The following is a 22216-nucleotide window of genomic DNA, read 5'->3' as shown; positions in this document are numbered from 1 at the left end:
GGAAGTCCCAAGAACATCAGAGGCTGTTCTCTACCTCACTTCCTGCGTCTCACATGTGCCAATGGTGGCTCAAGCTTGACCTAGGACTGCCCAGAAGTCTATCCTTTTTTTGCACATGTCTGTTGAAGGCCATATTCTCAAATAATTAAATCTTGAGTTTGCTGCAGCCCTTCCTAATCTTGTTACACTGAGTAGGGTAGAAAATGTAGTTTCCAAGACCCGATTCTGTTATTTCAAGTATCTCTATTGTTATTGCTCAAGAAATAGCTAAATCGGATCTTCTAAAGAATGGTCTGAATAGGGTGGAGTAGTTTTGAAATTCACATACCCCTATCTAAAGTTACCAATGATCTTTTTCAATTTTATTTTATTATAATATATAGTAACCATAACCACCACCAAAAATGATTTCAATAAACAAATGCATAAAAATTATGTGCTAAATCATAAACTCCACATTATTTCCAATGTGTTTAAAAACATGTAAATTATATATTTGTATTAATATAAATAGCTTTTGTTTTTTAGTTTTCTTTAGATTTATTTTGATACTTTTTCTCTTGATTTTGTGGCCATTTTTTCTTAATGTTGTCATAGTATGTATTATTCTTATTCTTTTTTTAAATCTTTTTATACATTTCTCTTCTTTTCTTTATATTTTCACTACTTGTTATTTCTAATAACATAATACAATCCATTCCATTCCATTATCACAATTTGTTCAGCTATTTCTCCCAGTCATTCATTTGTGTAACTTCCAGTTATGTTGTCATTAAAAACAAAGCTTCATTAATATTTTTTATTCATTTACAGCTTTTTACCTTCCAAATAATGCTCTTAATGCCTAATCCTAGTAATGGATCCCTAGGTCAATGAGCATGAACAGCTTTATAGCTCCTAATGTATATTCCATCTTGGTTTTCTAAAAAACAATTCACAGCTATTCTAATAGTGTAATATTATGCCTATTTCTTCAAGTTCCTATCAGCATTTAATTTGATCAACTTAACCTGTCTGGATATCAGTTAACATATATTACCAAGGTCATTTTTCATTGTTGCCAAGATCATACTCTTTCCAAAATCAAATCTTTCCAGCTGGTCATACCCAATGGAACTTTTTTCTAATACCATAACCCCTCAGGGATGCAGGATTGCCTCTATAGTATGATGAGTATTAAGGTAAGATTTTTTCAGAATATTTATTCTCTTTAAACTATTGTTACTCCACCAGATACTATGTATGGATAATGTGTATACTCAGGTTTAAATCTATTACTAGCTACTACTAGCCTTATGCAAATGTGTAGGGGCTCTCAAGAAATTTATCCTATTTACTTTATCTAAGGGTTTATTCATTTCCCTTAACTTCTTTCTTATTTTTTTGTTAGATTTATCTAGCTCTAAGAGGAGGAAATTAATGTCCCCCACTATTATTTATTTATTTCCATCTATAGCCTATTTTTTTTCTTTAAAAATCTGGATGCTATAAAACTTGATTTTATAGATCCAATATTGATAATACTTCATTATCCATGGTACTCCCCAACATCATATAGTTACCTTATTTATCCCTTCCAATTATATCCATTTTAGCCCCAACTCTGTCAGAGATCATGACTATTAATTACCCTGTCTTGTCTAGATCAGCTGAGGCATAATATATTCTGCTCCAACCTCTCACCTTCACTCTATATGTGTCTCTCATTTTTAGTGTTTCTTATAAACAAGACATTGTCAGGTCCTGGTTTTGATCCTTTCTTCTATCTGTTTTCTTCCAATGAGTGAATCCATTCTATTTTCACATAGTTACTAGTTATGCATTTAGACTTGATTTTGGAAAGAGTATGATCTTGGCAACAATGAAAAATGACCTTGGTAATATATGTTAACTGAGATCCAGACAGGTTATTCTGTCCCTCCTCCCTATTTGTCTCCCTCTTCCTTTCTTTCTGCTGTATAGCCCCTCAGATGTTCAATTTCTTTGACTAATACCTCTCCAATTCATACCCCTTTCCATAAGTTCTCTTTTATCCTCTCCCTTTGCCCTTCTAATTCAAAATTGGCTTACCTTTCCAAAGAACTCTCCCTTTTCCTTTCCACCTTACCTTTTCTTATTCTATCCACCTTTCCAAAAATCTCTTCCTTATCCCCACAACTGTGCCTTCCTATTATTCTCTCAGTAGCCCAAGGGGACTCCCAATCTCTCTCTTATCCTATCCTTCTTCCTTCCAGTTTCTCTGTATGTTAAGAAAACTTTTACTCCCAATGGTATATGTTGTTCTCTCTTTATGCAAGGTGTGATGAGTAGGATTCTAATAATACTAGTCCTTTACCCTCTCCTCCTCTTCTCCATGGCAGTTCCTCATTCTTCCTCTATATGAGACAACCATTCCTTCCAACCTCCTCCTGGTCTATTTCACTACTATTTCAGCTCATTCCATTCTATTCACCCAGACCTTGTATCTTCCATTCATTCACACTCTTTTGAAGTACTAGGCAATGATGCCTTTCCCAGGTGTCAAAGATGACATTTTCTCATATCAGAATCAAATAATTTGGCTTTCTGGGTTGCTTATGATTACTCTTTCATTACCTTTGTATGTGTCTTATACATCAAATTTCTTTCTGAGTTCTGGGTTTTCCTCCTTTAGTTGTTAAATATACATTTTTAAATCTTTTATAATTATGCCCATTTTTGCTAGATATATTATTCTTGGTTGTAAGTCCAGTTCTTTTTCTCTGTGAAATACCATGTTCACAGAAATATATTTTGAACAATGATACATATATAACCCAGTGGAACTGCTTGTCAGCTTTGGGAGGGGGGAGGAGAGAGCAGGGGAGGGGGCATTATGAATCATGTAACTATGAAAAAAATATTCAAAATAAAAATTAAGCTTATTTTTATGAAAAACTATGTTCCATGTCCTGCATTCTTTTAAATCATGTTATTCTGTTTTGTTTTCTTGTTGTTTGTAGTATTTTCTTCTTAACCTGGAAGTTATAGAACTTAGCAATGTTGTGCTTGTGCATTTTCATCTTTGGGTCTCTTTAAAAGTGATCAGTAGATTCTTTCAATTTCTATTTTATCCTCTGATTCTAGGATTTCTGGGCAGTTTTCCTTGATGACTTCTTGGAGTATGGTGTATAAACTCTTTTTTAAAAAATTATCATAACTTTCCAATTATTCTTATATTATCTTTCCTTGATCTATTTTCCAGGTCAGATGTTTTTGTGATAAGATGTTTCATATTCTCTATTATTTCATTCTTTAGATTTTGCATCATAATTTTTTATTATCTTAGAAAATCATTAGATTTTCCTTGTCCATTTCTAGTTCTTAAAAGATAATTTTATTCCATGAGTTTCTGAATCTCTTTTTCCATGAAGCCAGCACACACAAATCAATCATAGAGGCCCATGTGATAAGTACAAGTACATCAAGCTTCAGTATGCCTCAGTGACTCGATTACACAAATCAGTAACTCAGGAACTCCCTAGTAAAAACTCTGAGAAATGACCAGTCTAAATTTGAATTGTATTCCCAGTACCCCTCAACCTCAAAGGTACTATTGTTGAATTGTCTTTTAAGAACTTCTGATTAATTATTCCATTTTGTTAAAAGCAATAATTTTCCTTGATTGTTTGTAAACTTAAAATTTCTCACAGAGTAATAAGAAAATTAAGCCACCTATGATAAAATCATTTCTCTTGTATTCTGTCTGTAATCACAATATAAGAATATAGAATGTTAATCACGTGATTTGTTAAAAGTTAATATATCACTTTTCTAATTTATCTCTCTTTGAACATGTGTGTTAGGTAATGCAATCTGCATGCCAAGAAAATGGGTATAAAAATAAAATCCCAGGCCTGGGAATGGCGGAGCAGCTGTCAGATGCAAAGCAGTCCCATGGCCATAATGATTAAGCTGTCTTCCCTTTGTTATTTATTTTGACTGATCCTTCACCACCTGTTGGGAACCCTGGAGTTGAGAGTGAGGCTGGACCCCGCCGGTGGCACTCTTCCTAATTATCCTATTCCTTGCAAATGAAAGTGTATGCTTTTTCACTTGTTTATTTGGGCATATGTTTGGGGGTTTTGGTTTTATAAGAATATTCACTTACAAAGATGAATAATATGAAAATACATTTTGTGTGATAATACTTGTATAATCCAGATCGAATTGTTTGCCAGCTCCAGGAGGAGATGGGAAGGAGACAAATTGGATTGTATAATTTCAGAAAACTTATATGGAAATTTGTTACTATACTTAATTGGTAAAAAATAAACTAATTTTCCTATTCTTCTCAAGAGTACCACCATTCTCCTAGTCATTCAGGCAAACAACCTAGGTGTCCTCCTGGACTCCTCACACTCTTCCATCCCTTGTATTCAATCTGTTATTTCCTGTCAATTCTACCTTTGTGACTTCTCTGATATATGGCCTCATCTCTCCTCTGACATTGCCACTACCCTGGTGCAGGTTCTCTATAGCTTATGACTGATCTATTGCAATAGCCTTCTGGTTGGTTGATCTCTTTGCTTGAAGTTTCTTCCCACTCTAGTCAATCCTCCATTACCTTTCAAACTGATTTTCCTGAAAAACAAGTCTGACCCTGATACCCATAACTATTCAATCAGATTCACTTGGCTGCTTATCACCTCCAGGATCAAATATAAAATCTTATTGGTTTTTTTTCCTTTTCTTTTCTTTAAACCCTTACCTTCCTTCTTAGAATCAATACCTGGTATTGGTTCCAAGGTAGAAAAGTGGTAAGGGCTAGGCAATGGGGGTTAAGTGACTTGCTCAGGGTCACACAGCTAGGAAGTGTCTGAGGCCAAATTTGAACGCAGGTCCTCCAGTCTCTAGGTCTGGCTCTCAATCCACTGAGCCACCCAGCAGCCCCCTTGTCTTTTTCTTAAAATAAAATTCTACTGTTTATCTTCTATTTCTAGTTCTATCATAGCTATCTTTCTTCTTCCTGTCTCAGAAAACCATTCCATATAACAGCTCTGACTTTTATTTATTTATTAAAACCCTTACCTTCTGTCTTAGAATCAATACTGTGTATTTCACATATCAGAACCTTATCTCCTGACTCCAAGTGTTCTCTGGCTACTACTTGGGACCCTTTTCCTCTTCATGACTGCCTCTTGGCCTTCCTGGGTTCCTCCCACTCAGCTAAAATCCCATCTTCTAAAAGAAGCCTTTCAGAGTCCTCCATAATCTTAGTGCCTGACCTCTGAAATTAGATCTAATTTATCATGTATATATATATTTTTTTTAATTATTTTTTTGACAGAATTTCATGTTTTCTCTCTTATTATACTGTGAGCCTCCCCATAAGCAGGGAAATGTTTTTTGCCTTTCTTTGTACCTTCAGCTCCTGTGCCTAGCACATAGTAGAGGCTTAATAAATGCTTGTTGAAACTATGCCCAAAGGGATATAAAATATGTGTACTCTTTGATCCAATAATGCCACTACTAGCTCTATATCCCAGAGAGTTAAAAACAGTGGGGGAAGGACCTGCTTGTACAAAAATATTTATAGCTGCTTTTTTTTCTTATGGCATATGATGGTGATAAAATACTATTGTACTGTAAGAAATGAACAGGATGATTTCAGAAAGAGCTGGAAAGATCTACATGATGATGCAGAGCAAAATGAGCAGAACCACGAGAACATTGTACACAGTAACTGAAATAGTGTGGGGGTGATCAACTGTGAAAGACTTGGCTACTCTCAACAATACAATGATCCAGGACAATTCTGAAGGACTTATGACAAAGAATGCTATTCATCTCCAGGGAAAGGACTGTTGGAAGCAGATGCAAATTGAAGCATGCAATTTTTCACTTATTTGGGTTTTTGTTTTGGGGTTATGGTTTTATATGATTATTCTCTCACAAAAATGAACAATATAGAAGTATGTTTTGCAGGATAATACATGTGTGACTCAGATTGAATTGCTTGTCAGTTCCAGGAGAGGGAAGAGAAGAGAAAGAGGGGGACAATTTGATCATATATAACTTCAGAAAACATATGTGGAAATTTGTTATTACATGTAATTGGTAAAATAAAATATCTTTATAATAAGAAATAAAGTAAAATAAAAATAAGTGTTTGTTGACTATTGACTCAGGCAGCAAATGGAATCCCATGTGGATGGGGAAGATGGATCAGTAATAAGGGGGCCAGACTATTTATTGCCATGACTGAAGTGATGACTGCCTTCCTCAGTATTCCTCTTCTTAGATCCTGGGAGAGTTAAATAATAGCGGGTAAACTCACTCCCAATCTCTATCCCAGACCTCTAGAGAGTAGGAAGTGGTGATGTGGGTTGGGATTATATCTTCCTTCCTTTTCCTCAACATATCCTAATCCTAGTGAATTTTGTTGATGGGAGTCATTCGCTGGAGCCATAGCAGAGCCATCTTCCAGATGTCTGTTCCTCAGCTGTCCAATCACAACATTATGTGAAAGAGAAACTTCTAGCAAGTGTCCACTTTCCCTCATCTCCTTGTCTTCATCTCTTAAGTTTTTAAAGCAGTGGAATTTTTAAAGTGTTGGAGGCAGCTGGGTGGCTCAGTGGATTGAGAGCCAGGCTTAGAAATGGGAGGTCTTGGATTCCAATTTGACCTCAGACACTTCTTAACAGTGTGTCCCTGAGAAAGTCACTTAACCAGCATTGCCTAGCCCTTACCACTCTTCTGTCTTGAAACCAATCCCCAGTATTAATTGTAAGATGAAAGGTAAGAGTTAAAAGAACAAAAATTAAAAGAATAAAGCAATAGTGCCAAACTCAAATATAATGGGTTAGGGGTGGAGGAGGGCAACACTAAACCATATATAAGGATTCTCAAAGTCACATCTGACTTAGAAAACCACATTAAAAATATATATTTATTTAGAATATTTTTCCATTATTACATGATTCATATTCTCTCCCATCTCTCTTCTCTCCCTTCCTCCCAGAATTGACAATCAGTTCCACTGGGTTATGCATGTATCATTATTCAAAACCTATTTTCATATTATTCATATTTGTAATAAAGTGATCCTTTAAAACCAAATCCCCAGTCATATACCCATCAAACCATGTGATCAATCATATATTTTTCTTTTGCATTTCTATTCCCATGGAGCTTTCTCTGGATGTGGATAGTGTTCTTTCTCATAAGCCCCTCAGAATTGTTCTGGATCATTGCATTGCTACTGGTAGAAAAGTCTATTATATTCTAATGTGCCACAATGTTTCAGTTTCTGTATACAATGTTCTCTTGGTTCTGCTCATTTCGCTTTTTATCAGTTCATTGAGGTTCTTTCAGTTCATATGGAAATCCTCCAGTTCATCATTCCTTAGAGCATAATAGTATTCTGTCACTACCATATTCCACAATTTGTTCAGCCATTTCCCAATCTAGAGATACCTTCTCTCATTTTTCCATTTTTTGCCACCAAAAAGAGAGCAGCTATAAATATTTTTTTGTGCAAACATTTTTTCATTATCTCTTTGGGGTACAAACCCAGTAGTGGTATGTAGTTGGATCAAAGGGCATATAGTCTTTTAAAGCCCTTTGGGCATAATTCCAAATTACCTTCCAAAACAGTTGGACCAATTCACAACTCCACCAGCAGTGCCTTAGTGTCCCAATTTTGTTGCATCCCTTACAACATGTATAACCCCCTTTTGCTGTCATAATGACAAATCTACTAGATGTGAGGTGGTAGTACCTCAGAGTTGTTTTGATTTGGATTTCTCTAATCAGGAGTAATTTAGAACACTTTTTCATGTGATTATTGATAGTTTTGATTTCTTCAACTGAGAACTTCCTACTCATCCCTTGACCATTTGTCAATTGAGGAATTGCTTGATTTTTTTTTTGTAAATTTGACTTAGTTTTTTATATGTTTGGGAAATTAGACCTTTGTCAGACATTTTTGTTATAAAATTTTTTCCCAGTGTGTTGCTTCCCTTCTAATTTTGGTTGCATTGGTTTTGTTTGTACAGAAACTTTTTAATTAAATATAATCAAAATCATTCATTTAACATTTTGCAATGTTCTTTATCTCTTGTTTGGTCTTAAATTCCTTTCTTTCCCACAGATCTGATAGGTATACTATTCTATGTTCACCTAATTTATTTATGATTTCATTCTTTATGTTTAAGTCATTTACCCATTTTGAGTTTATCTTGGTATACAGTGTGAGATGTTGATCTAAACTAATTTTTCCCATACTATTTTCCAATTTTCCCAGCAGTTTTTGTCAAATAGTGAGTTCTTGTCCCAATAACTGGGATCTTTGGGTTTATCTTACACTATCTTGCTGAGGTCATTTACTACAAGTCTATTCCACTGATCCTCCCTTCTGTCTCTTAGCCAATACCATATTGTTTTGATGACCACTGCTTTATAGTCCAGTTTATAATCTGGTACTTCTAGGCCCCCATCCTTCACATTTTTTTCATTGCTTCCCTTAATATTCTTGATCTTTTGTTTTTCTATATGAACTTTGTTATAATTTTTCCTAATTCTATAAAAATTTTCTTAGTAGTTTGATAGGTATGGCACTGAATAAGTAAATTAATTTGGGTAGGATTGTCATTTTTATTATATTAGCTCATCCTATCCATGAGCAATTAATATTTTTTCAGCTACTTAGATCTAGTTTTAATTGTGTGAAAAGTGTTTTGTGGTTGTGCTCATATAATTCCTGCATTTGTCTTGGCAGATAGATTCCCAAATATTTTATATTGATTTTTAAATGGAGTTTCTCTTCTAACTCCTGCTGCTGAGTTTTGTTGGAAATATATAGACATGCTGATGACTTATGTGGGTTTATTTTGTATACTGCAACTTTACTAAAGTTGTTGATTGTTTTGACTAGCTTTTTAGTAGATTCCCTAGGATTCTTTAAGTAGACCATCATATCTTCTGCAAAGAATGATAGTTTAGTTTCCTCATTGCCTATTTTAATCCCTTCAATTTCTTTTTCTTTTCCAATTGCTACTGCTAGCATTTCTAGTACAATATTAAATACTAGTGGTGATAATGGGCATCCTTGTTTCACTCCTGATCTTATTGGGAAGGCTTCTAATTTATCCCCATTGCAGAAGATGTTTGCTAATGTGTTCTTTTTTTATTTAGTCAATTTAGAACATTATTCTTTGGTTACAAGAAATTATATTCTTTCCCTCCCTCCACTCCCCCAACCCTTCCCATAGCCAACGTGCAGTTCCATTGGGTATTACATGTGTCCTTGATCAGAACCTATTTCCATGTTGTTGATGTTTGCACTAGGATATTCATTTAGAGTCTACCTCCCCAATCATATCCCCTCCAACCCATGTTATCAAGCAATTGTTTTTCTTCTGTGTTTCTACTCCCACAGTTTTTCCTCTGAATGTGGATAGTATTCTTCTGCATAAATCTCTCCAGGTTTTTCAGGATCACTGCATTACCACTAATGGAGAAGTTCATTACATTCAATTGTACCACAGTGTATCAGTCTCTGTGTATAAAGTTCTTCTGGTTTTGCTCCTTTCACTCTGCATCAATTCTTGGAGGTCGTTCCAGTTCACATGGAATTCCTCCAGTTTATTATTCCTTTTAGCACAATAGTATTCCATCACCAACATATACCACAATTTGTTCAGTCATTCCCCAATTGAAGGGCATCCCCTCATTTTCCAATTTTTTTACCACCACAAAGAGCCCAGATATGAATATTCTTGTACAAGTCTTTTTCCTTATTATCTCTTTGGGGTACAAACCCAGCAGTGCTATGGCTGGATCAAAGGGCAGACAGTCTTTTATCACCCTTTGGGTATAGTTCCAAATTGCCCTCCAGAATGATTGGATCAATTCACAGCTACACCAGCAATGAATTAATGTCCCAACTTTGCCACATCCACTCCAACATTCATTACTTTCCTTTGCTATCATATTAGCCAATCTGCTAGGTGTGAGGTGATACCTCAGAGTTGTTTTGATTTGCATTTTTCTGATTATAAGAGATTTAGAGCATTTTTTCATGTGCTTAATAATAGTTTTGATTTCTTTAACTGAAAATTGCCTATTCATGTCCCTTGCCCATTTTTCAATTGGAGAATGGTTTTTTACACAAACACAGGAACTATATGAACACAACTGCAAAACACTCTCCACACAATTAAAACTAGATCTAAACAATTGGAAAAACATTGATTGCTCATGGGTAGTATGAGCTAACATAATAAAAATTACAATCCTACCCAAATTAATTTACTTATTTAGTGCCATACCCATTGAACTACCAAAAAACTTTTTTACTGAATTAGAAAAAACAATAACAAAGTTCATTTGGAAGAACAAAAGATCAAGGATATCCAGGGAAATAATGAAAAAAAAAATGCGAAGGAAGGTGACCTGGCAGTCCCAGATCTCAAACTATACTATAAAGTAGTGGTCATCAAAACAATATGGTACTGGCTAAGAGACAGAAAAGAGGATTAGTGGAACAGACTTGGGGTAAGTGACCTTAGCAAGAAAGTCTTTAATAAGCTCAAAGATCCCAGTTTTGAGGACCAAAATCCACTATTTGATAAAAACTGCTTTTTTAATCTAAATTATTTTTGGTCACCAGGGAATATCCCAAATAAAATACCAGAGTCAGTTTTTTTTTAATGGTAGTTTAATTAATATAGAGGGAAGGAATTAAGGAGGAGGGAGAGGGAAAAGGTGTAGGATTTCTCCTGCCTGGCCTGTACCAGGTGAAGTTCAAAGTCCTTCACCACAAGGTCCCTGAAGAAGATTAGTGGCTTTTTAAGAGGATAGTGTTTGGAAGGTAAAGGAAAATCAACCTAAACTCCAATAGAGCCTCACCTGAACTAGGCTACTCAGCTTCTTCCAGTATGGCATCAAGGAAAACTCACCGCTAAATCCGGACAATAGCAGCTGCCACCCAAGATGCTGAAACATTAAGCACATTCCGCCAGCCACCTCTCCACTGCCAAAGAGGCCGGAGAGAGGAAGTGACGTGAAATATATAGACGGTTTTTACATCACTTTCTTGTGTCTCACATGTACCAAATAGTAGCTTAAGCTTGACTTAGGACAGCCCAGGGGTCTGTCAGTTGTTTCTGATTTGTCATTTGCTAGTACATGTCTGTCATAGGCCATCCTCCTAAATACTTAATCCTTAAGTATGGGTATAGACATTCTTGTTTTTGTTAGACTAAGTAAGGTGGAGAAATCTAAAGTTCACATTTGTCTCGGCAGATAGATTCCCAAGTGTTTTATATTGTCTAGGGTGATTTTAAATGGAATTTTTCTTTCTAATTCTAGCTACTGAGATGTGTTAGAAATATATAGAAATTCTGATGACTTATGTGGGTTTATTTTGTATACTGCAACTTTACTAAAGTTGTTGATTGTTTTGACTAGCTTTTTAGTAGATTCCCTAGGATTCTTTAAGTAAACCATCATATCTTCTGCAAAGAATAATAGTTTAGTTTCCTCATTACCTATTTTAATCCCTTCAATTTCCTTTTCTTCTCCAATTGCTACTGCTAGCATTTCTAGTACAATATTAAATAGTAGTGGTGATAATGGGTATCCTTGTTTCACTCCTGATCTTATTGGTAAGGCTTCTAATTTATCCCCATTGCAGATGATGTTTGCTAATGGTTTTAAATATATACTGTTTATTATTTTGAGGAATGGCCCAGCTATTATTATGCTTTCTGGTGTTTTCAATAGGAATAAGTATTGTATTTTGTCAAAGGCTTTTTCTGCATCTATTGAGATAATCATGTGATTTCTGTTGGTTTGGTTGTTGATAGGGTCAGTTATATGGATGCTTTTCCTAATATTAAACCATCCTTGCATTTCTGATATAAGTCCCACCTGATCATAGTGAATAATCCTGGTAATAACTTGCTGGAGTCTTTTTGCTACCATTTTATTTAAGATTTTTGCATCTATATTCATTAAGGAGCTGGGTCTAATTTTCTTTCTCTGTTTTTGGTCTGCCTAGCTTTGGAATCAGTACCATATTTGTGTCATAAAAGGAATTTGACAAGACTTCTTCTTTGCTATTTTGTCAAATAGTTTGTATAGTATGTTAGTCGTTCTTTAAATGTTTGATAGAATTCATTTGTGAATTCATCTGCCTCTGGGGATTTTTTCTTAGGGAATTCTTTGACGGCTTGTTCAATTTCTTTTTCTGAGATAGGATTATTTAAGTATTCTATTTCCTCTTTTGTTAATCTAGGCAATTTATATTTTTTTAAATATTCATCCATTTCACCTAGATTATCATATTTGTTACCATATAATTGGGCAAAATATTTCTTAATATTTAACTTAATTTCCTCTTCTTTAGAGGTGAGATCACCCATTTCATTCATGATACTGTTAATTTGATTCTCTTCTTTCTTTTTGTTTTTTTTTAATTAAAAATATATTTTTTTAAACCCTTACCTTCTGTCTTGGAGTCAATACTGTGTATTGGCTCCAAGGCAGAAGAATGGTAAAGGCTAGGCAGTGGGGGTCAAGTGACTTGCCTAGGGTCACACAGCTGGGAAGTGTCTGAGGTCAGATTTGAACCTAGGACCTTCTCTAGGCCTGACTCTCAATCCACTTAGCTACCCAGCTGCCCCCCCCCCCTTCTTCTTTCTTTTTAAAATTAGGTTAACCAATACTTTAGTTATTTTATTTGTTTTTTTCCAAAGGACCAGCTCCTAGTCTTATTTATTAGTTCTCTTACTTTCAATTTTATTCATTTCTCCTATGATTTTTAAGATTTAAAATTAATTTTTACCTGGGGATAGAAAACCACATTTTAACATTATCTTTGCTTTATTTAATTTTAATTTATTTCATTAAATATTACTCAATTCCATTTTAGACTGGTTGGGGCAGCACCAGCAGGGTGTTGAGGACCGCATGCAGCCCTCAGGCCTCATTTTTGACAACATTTTACAACACTGGACTCATCTCCTTACCCTCTTAAACACCATTATGGGAAAGTACTGTAATTAAGGCTTTTCTACTCCCTTCTCATCCTTTATCTATGTCACCTTTTTTCTTGGCCTCCTTCTTTTCCCCAACATGCACACATACACTCCCTTCTTTCCTTCCTTCTTCTCTCCCTTCACTCTCCTTCCTTTCTCTTTTTCATATCCTTCTCTTCCTTTTCATCCTTCTCTCCTCCTCCTCCTCCTTCTTCTCCCTCTCCTCTTCCATTCTGTCAGATTGATTCAGTTGGAATAGCTTGGACTCTTCCCTCTCCCAACACCACATACAATCTCAGTTGGAACAGTTTAGGCTAACTGAGTACTCTATTCAGATGGCTCAGGTAGCTGAAGAAGCAGCTGAAGGAAAGCTAAAATACTTTGAAAATTTGTTTCACTTTGTGTTTTTTAGGATTTTTCTGTTTTTTCTTTCATTTTTTCAAGTTTTAGTGGAGAAAGACTGCAGAACTTCTCTGATTTGTGGCTACTTCAACTTCTCCCAGTAGCTCCTTTTTTTACTTTATTCCAGACCATATTTCCCTCCCCATGGTGTTTTTTTAAACCTTACTTTCTGCCTTAGAATCTATATGAAGCACCAGTTCCAAGTCAGAAGAGCAGAAAAGAGTTAGGCTTAAATAGGGTTAAGTGATTTGCCCAGGGTCACACAGGTAAGAAGTATCTAAGGTCATATTGGATCCCAAGAGCTCCCCATCTCCACTCCTGGCTCTCTGTGCATTAAGCCACCTAGCTGCCCTGCCCCATCATTTTTTAACTGCCCACCCCTCTCCCCTTAGTCATTTTGACTTTGGAGTGGGGCAAGGGAGGGGAGGGAGAGGTGTAAGTCTTACTGAGCCTCAAAGACTGAAAACTCTTCTCCCTCTTCCACTAGATGAGACACTACTAGGTTAAAAAAAAGTTTTACTAAATAATATGAAGGATAAATATAGAAGGGGGGGGGGGGGACACCTTACCTTAGTGAGGCCAGTGCCAATGAATTGTTTCTTCCACTTTGTTTCGGTCCTTGAGCACAGTAAATGATTCATAGAGGGAGGTAAGACAGAGTAGAAAGTATGAGATATATCACCCAAAATGAGGCTGCTTTGACTCTTTCTTGGACAGAGAGAAGACTGTTGTGAGTACACTGGGTGGTAGAGGAAGGGCAGGGAGGAAGCCAGGCAATGAGCTGAAAGGCACTCTATCTAGCAAGAAATGCTATCTGCTTGCCATCATTTTTTTTCCTTTTCCTCTTCCCCCCTTTTCCCCACTGCTTCTTTCATGATCTCCTTCCTCGGAATTTCCTCAGGAAATTTCTTTGGGATAGTCGTATGGGAGGCTAAGATCATGCAATGACCAGCTAGAAGGGAAAGTGGTAACAGACCGAGTAGACCATTGATAATCAAAGTCAGGATTGGTACCTTCCACATGCAGTCGTCCATTGGCAATAAGCAAGACTCCCATCTGTGTGAGGAATGTGATGGAGGAGAGAAAATATCTTTCTGGCTTTCTTATTTTAGTCTGTGAGTCTGAGGTAAAGAGAAAACACCCCTTTCCTCCTATTCCTTTTCCATGAGTGAAGAGAGGTCTAGGAGGGCTAGGAGATGTTTGGAAGTGACTTTCCACACAGGAATGTGTTTGGTTTAGTATCTTTTTCACCCTGTTCCTTGTACAATCAATTCCTGATCACTGCAAAATCCCTGGATCTGTCTATGAAGTAGGAAGTGAACTGAGAGCGTGAAATGGAGATGAGGTAGGGGCTCTAAACCAAGTACAGACAATAGACTTCATATTTTAATAGTCTGAATACTAGATTTCATCCCCCAGATTAATTTCAGACACAGCCAGTATGGCATTAATCAATATTCCTTAATGAAGCCTCTGGGAGAAGCTGAGGCATATTCAGTCTGAGCTACCTCTGACCACAGAGCCCTTAGGAAAGGGCTATCTCACCAGAGCGCCAAAGTTGATCACTTTCAAAGCTTGGGCTTGTGGACCAAATAGAGCATCTTGGGGGTCATGCTGGGGGTGGCAATTCAGACATTGCATTCTGTCAAAGGAAAACAGCGACACGCTGTTGGATTTAGGAAGACAAGATTTGAAAAAATACAGTTAAAGGTCCCCATGTTAGGGGGCAAATACCACAGTAGGTACAACTAAGTGGTAGTGGTAGGAACAACAAGATAGCACAGGGGAGAGAGCACCAGGCCTAGAGTCAGGAGGTCCTTGGTTTAAATCTTGGCTATTTCTTAGCTGTGTGACCCTGGGCAAGTCACTTAACCTCCATTGTCTAGCCTTTACTGCTCTTCTGTCTTGGAACTGACATTTAGTTCAAGTCCAAGACAGAAGGTAATGTTTAAAAACAAACATACTATGAAGGTAAAGATTTACCAAACAGGAGAAGTTTCTGAGATAGCCCTAGCTGAAAACTGGATCTCAGCTTTACCACCTCCTACTTCTTACTGTCTTCTCCCCTCTCCTTCCCCAAATTGCTATAAGTGAGAACTAGACTTCAAAAGAAATTTTCTTGAGGGCAACTAGGTGGCTCTGTGAATTGAGAGCCAGGCCTAGAGACAAGAGGTCCTGGATTCAAATCTGACCTTAGATACTTCCTAGTTGTATGACCCTGGGCAAGTCACTTAACCCCATTGCCTAGCCCTTACTGCTCTTCTATCTTGCAATTAATACACAGTGGGAACAGAAGGCATGTGGAGGGGAAAAGCACAATAGGAATAATAGAAGGGGACCAGAGACAAACAAGCTTCAATATTTTGCCTGAGTCCTGGAGCATTTAGGAAGAGGATTAGAACTCATAGATCCAATACTGATGGAGGTCAGGCTGGATACTGAAAGTCTGAGGGAAGGAATCATCCAGGGGCAGGAGCAGGGCCAGGAAGGAAAGGAGAGTGGGGCAAAGGCTTGAGTGGCCCTCTGGGGCATTCCATCATTTATTCAGGTGTCTGAGAGTGGGGAGTGGGGGAGTCTTCCCCCATCACCTGGGGAAAAGGGCTGTGGATTGTATCAACCGCATTCTATCCCTCTTCCTCATCTTCTTCTGCCAGACACAGGAAGCAGACAAAGGGCTCGTGTCTACATTAAACTTCTTTTCCAGCAGTTGCAGCCGGGCTGTGGCATCAGTCAACATATCCATGAGAAGTTCTTGCTGGAGCTTCAGATAGTTGTTTTCTTCCAACAGTGCCTTGTTCTTGCCCTGGGGGACAAGAGGCTCCCAGTAAGTGGTGAGGTTCAAGGGGTGCAAGTTGGTTCGGTAGCCTCCTTCCATCACCCACCTCCCAGCCTCGAAGATAAAGGCCTGGTCGCTGAGCTGAGTTCGAGGAGAACCATAATTGAGTCCCAGCTCAGCCTGGCGAGTGCGGTGGTCCAGGAGGTAGAAGGTGGACATGGAGGAGATTTGGCGCAGTGGAGGCCGCCTGGGTGCGAAACGGCGGGAGAAGTGGTCAGCCCAGAACTGTCGAAGCTGATTCATCAGAATGAACAAGGAATTGATGATAGGAGTTCGAGTAGAGGAATCCAGGCTGCCAGGGACTGATGGCTTAGTTGAGGGAGAAAGGGAGGAAAGATTAGAAGCCCCACACACTGGCCTGGGCTGCTCAGTGGGAGATTGTCTGGACGGGAGCCCCAGGATGGAGATCACTCCAGCTGGCCAAGCCGCTGGATCCTGGATAAGTACCAAGGGTTTCTGTGGGGAGATAGAGTCAGGATGAGTCATTTCCTGTGCCCTGCAGTTCCCGAAGATGGGAAGCTTCCTCTGGGCACTAATAGAAGCCCCTGTTCCATTGCCTGCCCACCACAACCTTTTTACTTCTACTCCCTTTGTCTTTCTGTCTCCTTTCCTCTATCTTCCTTGTGGATAGGGCACTGGACCAGGAATCAGGAAAACCTAGGTTCAAATCCTATAGCAGACCCTATCCGTGTGACCTTAGAAAGGTCACCTAACCCCTTTGTATCTCAGATTCTTTATCTATCAAATGAGATGACAGGACTCAATGTCTTCTAAGGGGCCTTCCAGTTTTCCATCTATATTTTCCTATGATCCCCTGACTTCCTTAGGTCTACTGGGACCCAGAGCACAGCTTAGCCCTGGGGTAGCCGTGGGGGCTAAGAAGGCTTTGAAGTGTTCAAACAAGGCTGAGCTGGCCCCCAGGGCCATCCCTATCCTAGGCCCTTTGGCTCCTTCTATGTCATCAGTTTCACGACCATTCCTGAACACACTCATTGTTTCATGCCTAGGCAAGCTCTAGAACATGATGCTGGGATTTATAATTGTCTAGAATGTTATCTCTGCCCTCAAGAAGTTTATATTTTCCAGCTTTCTAAAACTCAGATATCAACCACAGCTTGGTGGGGACACATCACTCCATGGAAAACCTAATGCTGCCAGATCACCAAGGAGACACAGATTTTTTGAATTCCTATTCTCACTAAGCTATGCCTGGAAGAGCTGGGCTGGACTGAGGAAAGCTCAGGGAATGATACTGGTCTCATTGGAGTCCACAGAGACTCTGGTTCTGCTGACATGGGACATCTTTATCAATGAACCAACAGACAGGATAGGACTCAGGACACTCTGGGGTTCAGGCCATCTCCCCAGAAAGGAATGATGATTTCTGATCCCTCCCTTGATCCACTCAGTCCCCTTTATAGCTCACCTATAGTTCACACTTGCAGCTTCTCTCATGGGTCCACACCGTCAGACCCCAACTCAGCTCAGCTCAGGACCTGACTGTCTCACACGACTCACAATGACTGACTGACCACTTACCTGGCTTTGGAGAGTCCACTATAGCTGCAGGGTAGCTGAGGGACAGTCACACTGGGAAGGCCTGTCCTGTCCCCTTCCTTACATCCCAGCTGGAAACATCAGAGCTCTGTACTCCTAACTGCACCACTGGACTAATCTTCCCCAAGCACCCTTCCATCCTGTACCCCTCTGCCCGAGGCCCAAGAAAATTGGGGACTGGGGCTGGGAAAGGAGACTAGAAGGCAAGATGTAGTCTTTAAACCTCAGTGGATTTAGAAAAGGAAGATTAAAATACATGAAACAAAAAACCTACTTTAAGAAATCTTCCCAGCTATGAAGTAGTCACTTGTCTATAGCACTCATAGTTTTTCCCCATCCGTTTAATCGTTTTTTAATGGTTTTATGGCTTAATGGTACTACTATGGGAATTATAGGCTTAGAACTGGTAACTTGGAACCATAGGCATCACTTAGTTCAATACCATTCACCCCATTTTGTAAAAGGGGAAACTGAGGTGCAGAAATGGGAAGAGACTTGTCCAAGGTCAGAGTTGAGACAAGACCCCAAGTATCATGATTCCTGGTGTCCTGGTCCCTCTACTATCTCATGCTTTCCATTTCCCAAGTATTTCTACATGGGCAGGAAAAATTTGACTAATAATTTATACTGATGGCCTAAAGTCAGGGTGGGCTCCGAGGACCTGGCTGAAAGGAAGACCCTCATCCATGCGTATCCTGGTGCCTATTCTAAGCAGCATCTCAGAGTCCCTTGTTAAATTTTCATTATGATCATTTACCCCCACCAGCCCCCCACATTGGCAATGGTTACAAATCAGGTCTTGATTGATTATTTTACTTTTTTGTCTAGACTTTGTTGTTGAGTTGCTTTTCAGTTGTGTCTGGGTCTCCATTGACCATGTTTGAGGATTTCTTGGCAAAAATCCTAGACTGATTTTCCATTTCCAAGTTCTTCAATTCATTTCACAGATGAGGAAACTGAGGCAAATAGGGTTGGTGACTTGCCCAGGGTCATATAGCTAGTATGTCTTGAGGTCAGATTTGAACTCAGAAAGGTGAGTTTCCCTGACTCCAGGTATGGCACACAATTGACTTCACCACTTAAAGAGGTGTTAATAATGCTGATTTACCTCAAAAGAGTATACGCTCATTTCCCCCCCAAAAAAAGTCCAGTTGTTAAACATATATCAACACATCCCTACCCTCATCCCATGATCAATGAAATCCATCCTTAGATATAGTGCTAGAGAATGTCGCATATTCTCCACATTTACTAAATGCTCTGGGTTTTTTTGGGGTGCTGGGAAATAAGCAAGAGAGGGCAAAGAAACAAGAAGCTCCTTTTCTTTTTAACTGATAAAACTCCTGTTGCCTCTCATCAAGACAGACCTGGACACTGAAGGAGAGGAAGGAATCTGGTACAGGAGGTGACCTGCCTAGTTACCTTTGCCAATATCATAAGTATTGACATATTCTATGTGTCCCTCCCTAACAGTCTCAGCAGAACAGCTGGAAAATAGGGCAGAAATAGGTCATGACTAGATCTAAGCCAAGACAGCTGGCAACTCTTTTTAAAATGAGGTTGGACTTCCTTTGATTCAACCCTGACTTCCTCCTTAGGAAAAGGGAACATACCCAAAATAATGCACCATTCCTGGTAGACTCAAATAAGTAACACTTGGGTGGTACAGTGGCTAGAGGGCCAAGCCTACAATCAGGAAGATCTGAATTCAAATCTGACCTCAGACATTTATTAGCCTGTGACCATAGGCAAGTCACAACCCAATTTGCCTTCATTTCCCCATCTGTAAAATGAGCTGGAGAAGGAAATAGCAAACTACTCCAGTATCTGTGCCAAGAAAACCCCAAGTTAATCACAACTGGAAAGAATAAACAATAGAGCAGAATAAGTACATTAGGTCTTTGAAATTTAGGTTCAGCTCTCAACTCTGTTATTTCTTAGCTGTGTAACTCTATGTAAATCACTTAACCTGTCTGGGCCTCCATGTCTTTATCTGTAAAATGAAGAGTTTGAATGAGATCAGGGGTTCTTTACTCTATTTGTGTTACAGAGTTCTTTTGGCAGTCTGGCAAAACCTATGAACCTCTTCTTTACAAAATGTTTTTAAATGCATAAAATAAAATGCAAAAGATCACAAAGGTCAACTCTACTAAAATATAGTTATCAAAATATTTTTTTAAACTAAATTCAAGGACCCTCCAGGTTCAGAATCCCTGGACGCACTGAAAAAATGTTTTTTTCCAAATTACATTTGGAAACATTTTTTGACAATTATTTTTTGCCATTTTAAGATTTAGATTTTCTCTCTCCCTCTTGTCTTCTCCCTCCTCCCTCCCTAAGGCTATCAATAGTCTGATATCAGTTATACCAGTACTTTCATGCAATACATATTTCCATATTGTTCATGTTATGATAGGAGATTCATATTACAATACAATAAAAATCGCATGAAGGAAATAAAGTGGAAGATGGCATACTTTGATATGCAATCAGAATCTAAAATCCTTTCCAAATCTAGATCCTAAAAATGCAAAAGTTGTAGCTTTCAGGGGATGCTGAGGAGCTAGTTAGAGGAGCTTTGAGGTAAAAGGGAAAGTAATTACACAGAATGATTTGACTTTACTTAGGTGCACAATATTTCCACTTAGCTCTTTGTTCTCTCTCTCAGGTAGCCACATGGGACAGTACTCTTAGGGACACCCCTTTCTGGCAAGTAGAAATGAGCACAAATACTGCTCTCTCTCCTCGCTGGTTAGGAACTGGGAGATCTACATAATCTCAGGGTAGTTTTACATATGAATAATTGCCTGGGTATGTCTTTAGGATTCTTCTTCTTCTTCTTCTTCTTCTTCAATCCTTATCTTCTGATTTAGAATCAATACTAGAAGTAGTAAGGGCTAGGCAATGAGGGTCAAGAAACTTGCCCAAGGTCACACAGATAGGAAGTGTCTGAGGCTAAATTTGAACCCAGTACCTCCCATCTCTAGGCTTGGATCTCTACTCACTGAGCCACCTAGCTATATCCTCTGCTAGGGTTATTTTTAAGAATGATATCCCTAACTTGTAGAAGTTACTTTGGTTAGAGTTGCATATTTGCACAAAACTAGAGATTTTCCTGAAAATTCATGTGCTTTCAAATTTTCATAAAATACCTGTTTATTCAGGGAACCCAGAAGAATATTATCCACTTGCTTTAAAAGATCTTGAGTTAACAGTTGGAAAGGGGTAGTTAAGTTGCACCCGGAGGCCTTTCTTTTGTGGTCAGCAAAGGGGTTGAGACTGGTAGAAGCCATTTCCAATATAGAAATAAAATCACAAAATCACTATAAAGTCCACTCCTCCATGTCCTGTGCTCCTCAAATGAAGAGAGGCCCATTTTCAAAGGTCTGGCCTTTATTTTCTACTCTTCCTCTTCTTCACTTGCTTTCCTTATTGATCAGTTAACACAGGGATCTGACTGGTACCTTTAGGAGGGTAGCCCTGAAGACACCACCCACCAACCCTGAGTTCTCTGGGACTAGTCAGGCTGCTGCTATGACAACCAGGAATGGGTGTGAATCACAGAGGATGCTCATCAATGAGGTAAAAGCCTATCAGATCCCTGGGACAAGAGCCTCAGGGCGACCGCAGAGATCCCATTGGTTTCCACTTTCCCATTATGTTCTCTGCTCCATAATTGGGGCTAGTGGAGTTAGTAGGGTTCTATGGTCACTAGCTGAGAAGATAGGTTCACTTCAGTTAATAGAGTTAGTGAGGTCAAAGTAGGGACAGTATGACTAGTGGAGCTGGTCAGATCAGTAGGGTATTTAAGGTTAGGGAGGTTGGTGAGAAATTTGCTGCTACTATTTTAGCCACTACAGAATAATTAGAGTCATTCGACCTGTTTCCTTTCCCCACTCAGACAATACCCATTCTGGGTTATACTGGTACTGGATGGATCTCCAGGAACAGGAACACAGCTTTGTGTATCAGTGTTACAGAAAACCACAGACAAAAAGGGCAGGTGTGGTGATCAGGTCAGTTCTGGCCACTTAGAAAAGAAGCAGCAATGTAATGGACTTCTCTACTAGCAGCAATGCAATGATCCAGGACAATTCTGAGGGACTTAGGAGAAAGAACACTATCCACATTCAGAAGAAGAACTGTGAGAGTAGAAACACAGAAGAAAAACACCTGCTTGATCACATGGGTCGATAGAGATATGATTGGGGATGTCGACTCTAAACGATCACTCAAGTCCAGATATTAATAATATGGAAATAGGTCTTGATCAATAACACATGTAAAACCCAGTGGAATTGCCCGTTGGCTATGGGAGGGGGTTGGGGAGAGGGGAAGGAAAGAACATGAATCTTGCAACCATGGGAAAATATTCTAAATTAATTAATTAAATAAAAATTTCCAAATTAAAAAAGAA

General features: G+C 38.6%; 1 protein-coding gene across 1 annotated transcript; it reads right to left on the bottom strand.

Moving 5' to 3' along the window:
* Positions 1–15917: 15917 nt before the first annotated feature.
* Positions 15918–21307, bottom strand: CBY3 (chibby family member 3). Its single transcript, XM_001381218.4, has 2 exons — positions 20952–21307; positions 15918–16698 (listed from the first exon to the last, which is right to left on the bottom strand). Exons 1-2 carry the CDS (start codon positions 21090–21092, stop codon positions 15991–15993), a joined length of 849 nt encoding a protein of 282 aa, XP_001381255.3. The 5' UTR covers positions 21093–21307; the 3' UTR covers positions 15918–15990.
* Positions 21308–22216: the final 909 nt, after the last annotated feature.

Source organism: Monodelphis domestica, chromosome 1 (genome assembly GCF_027887165.1).
Source record: "Monodelphis domestica isolate mMonDom1 chromosome 1, mMonDom1.pri, whole genome shotgun sequence".
Taxonomy (NCBI): Eukaryota; Metazoa; Chordata; class Mammalia; order Didelphimorphia; family Didelphidae; genus Monodelphis; species Monodelphis domestica.
Note: the sequence above shows the minus strand (reverse complement) of the source record. Positions and strands in the feature narration are given on the sequence as shown.

Bases quoted from the DNA above. Each gene is read 5' to 3' on its own strand.
- CBY3 (XM_001381218.4), bottom strand. From the start codon at position 21,092: ATGGCTTCTACCAGTCTCAACCCCTTTGCTGACCACAAAAGAAAGGCC. The intron at 16,699-20,951 runs GTATTTTATGAA...ATCTCCCCACAG, and splicing joins TGGGTTCCCTGAATAAACAG to AAACCCTTGGTACTTATCCA.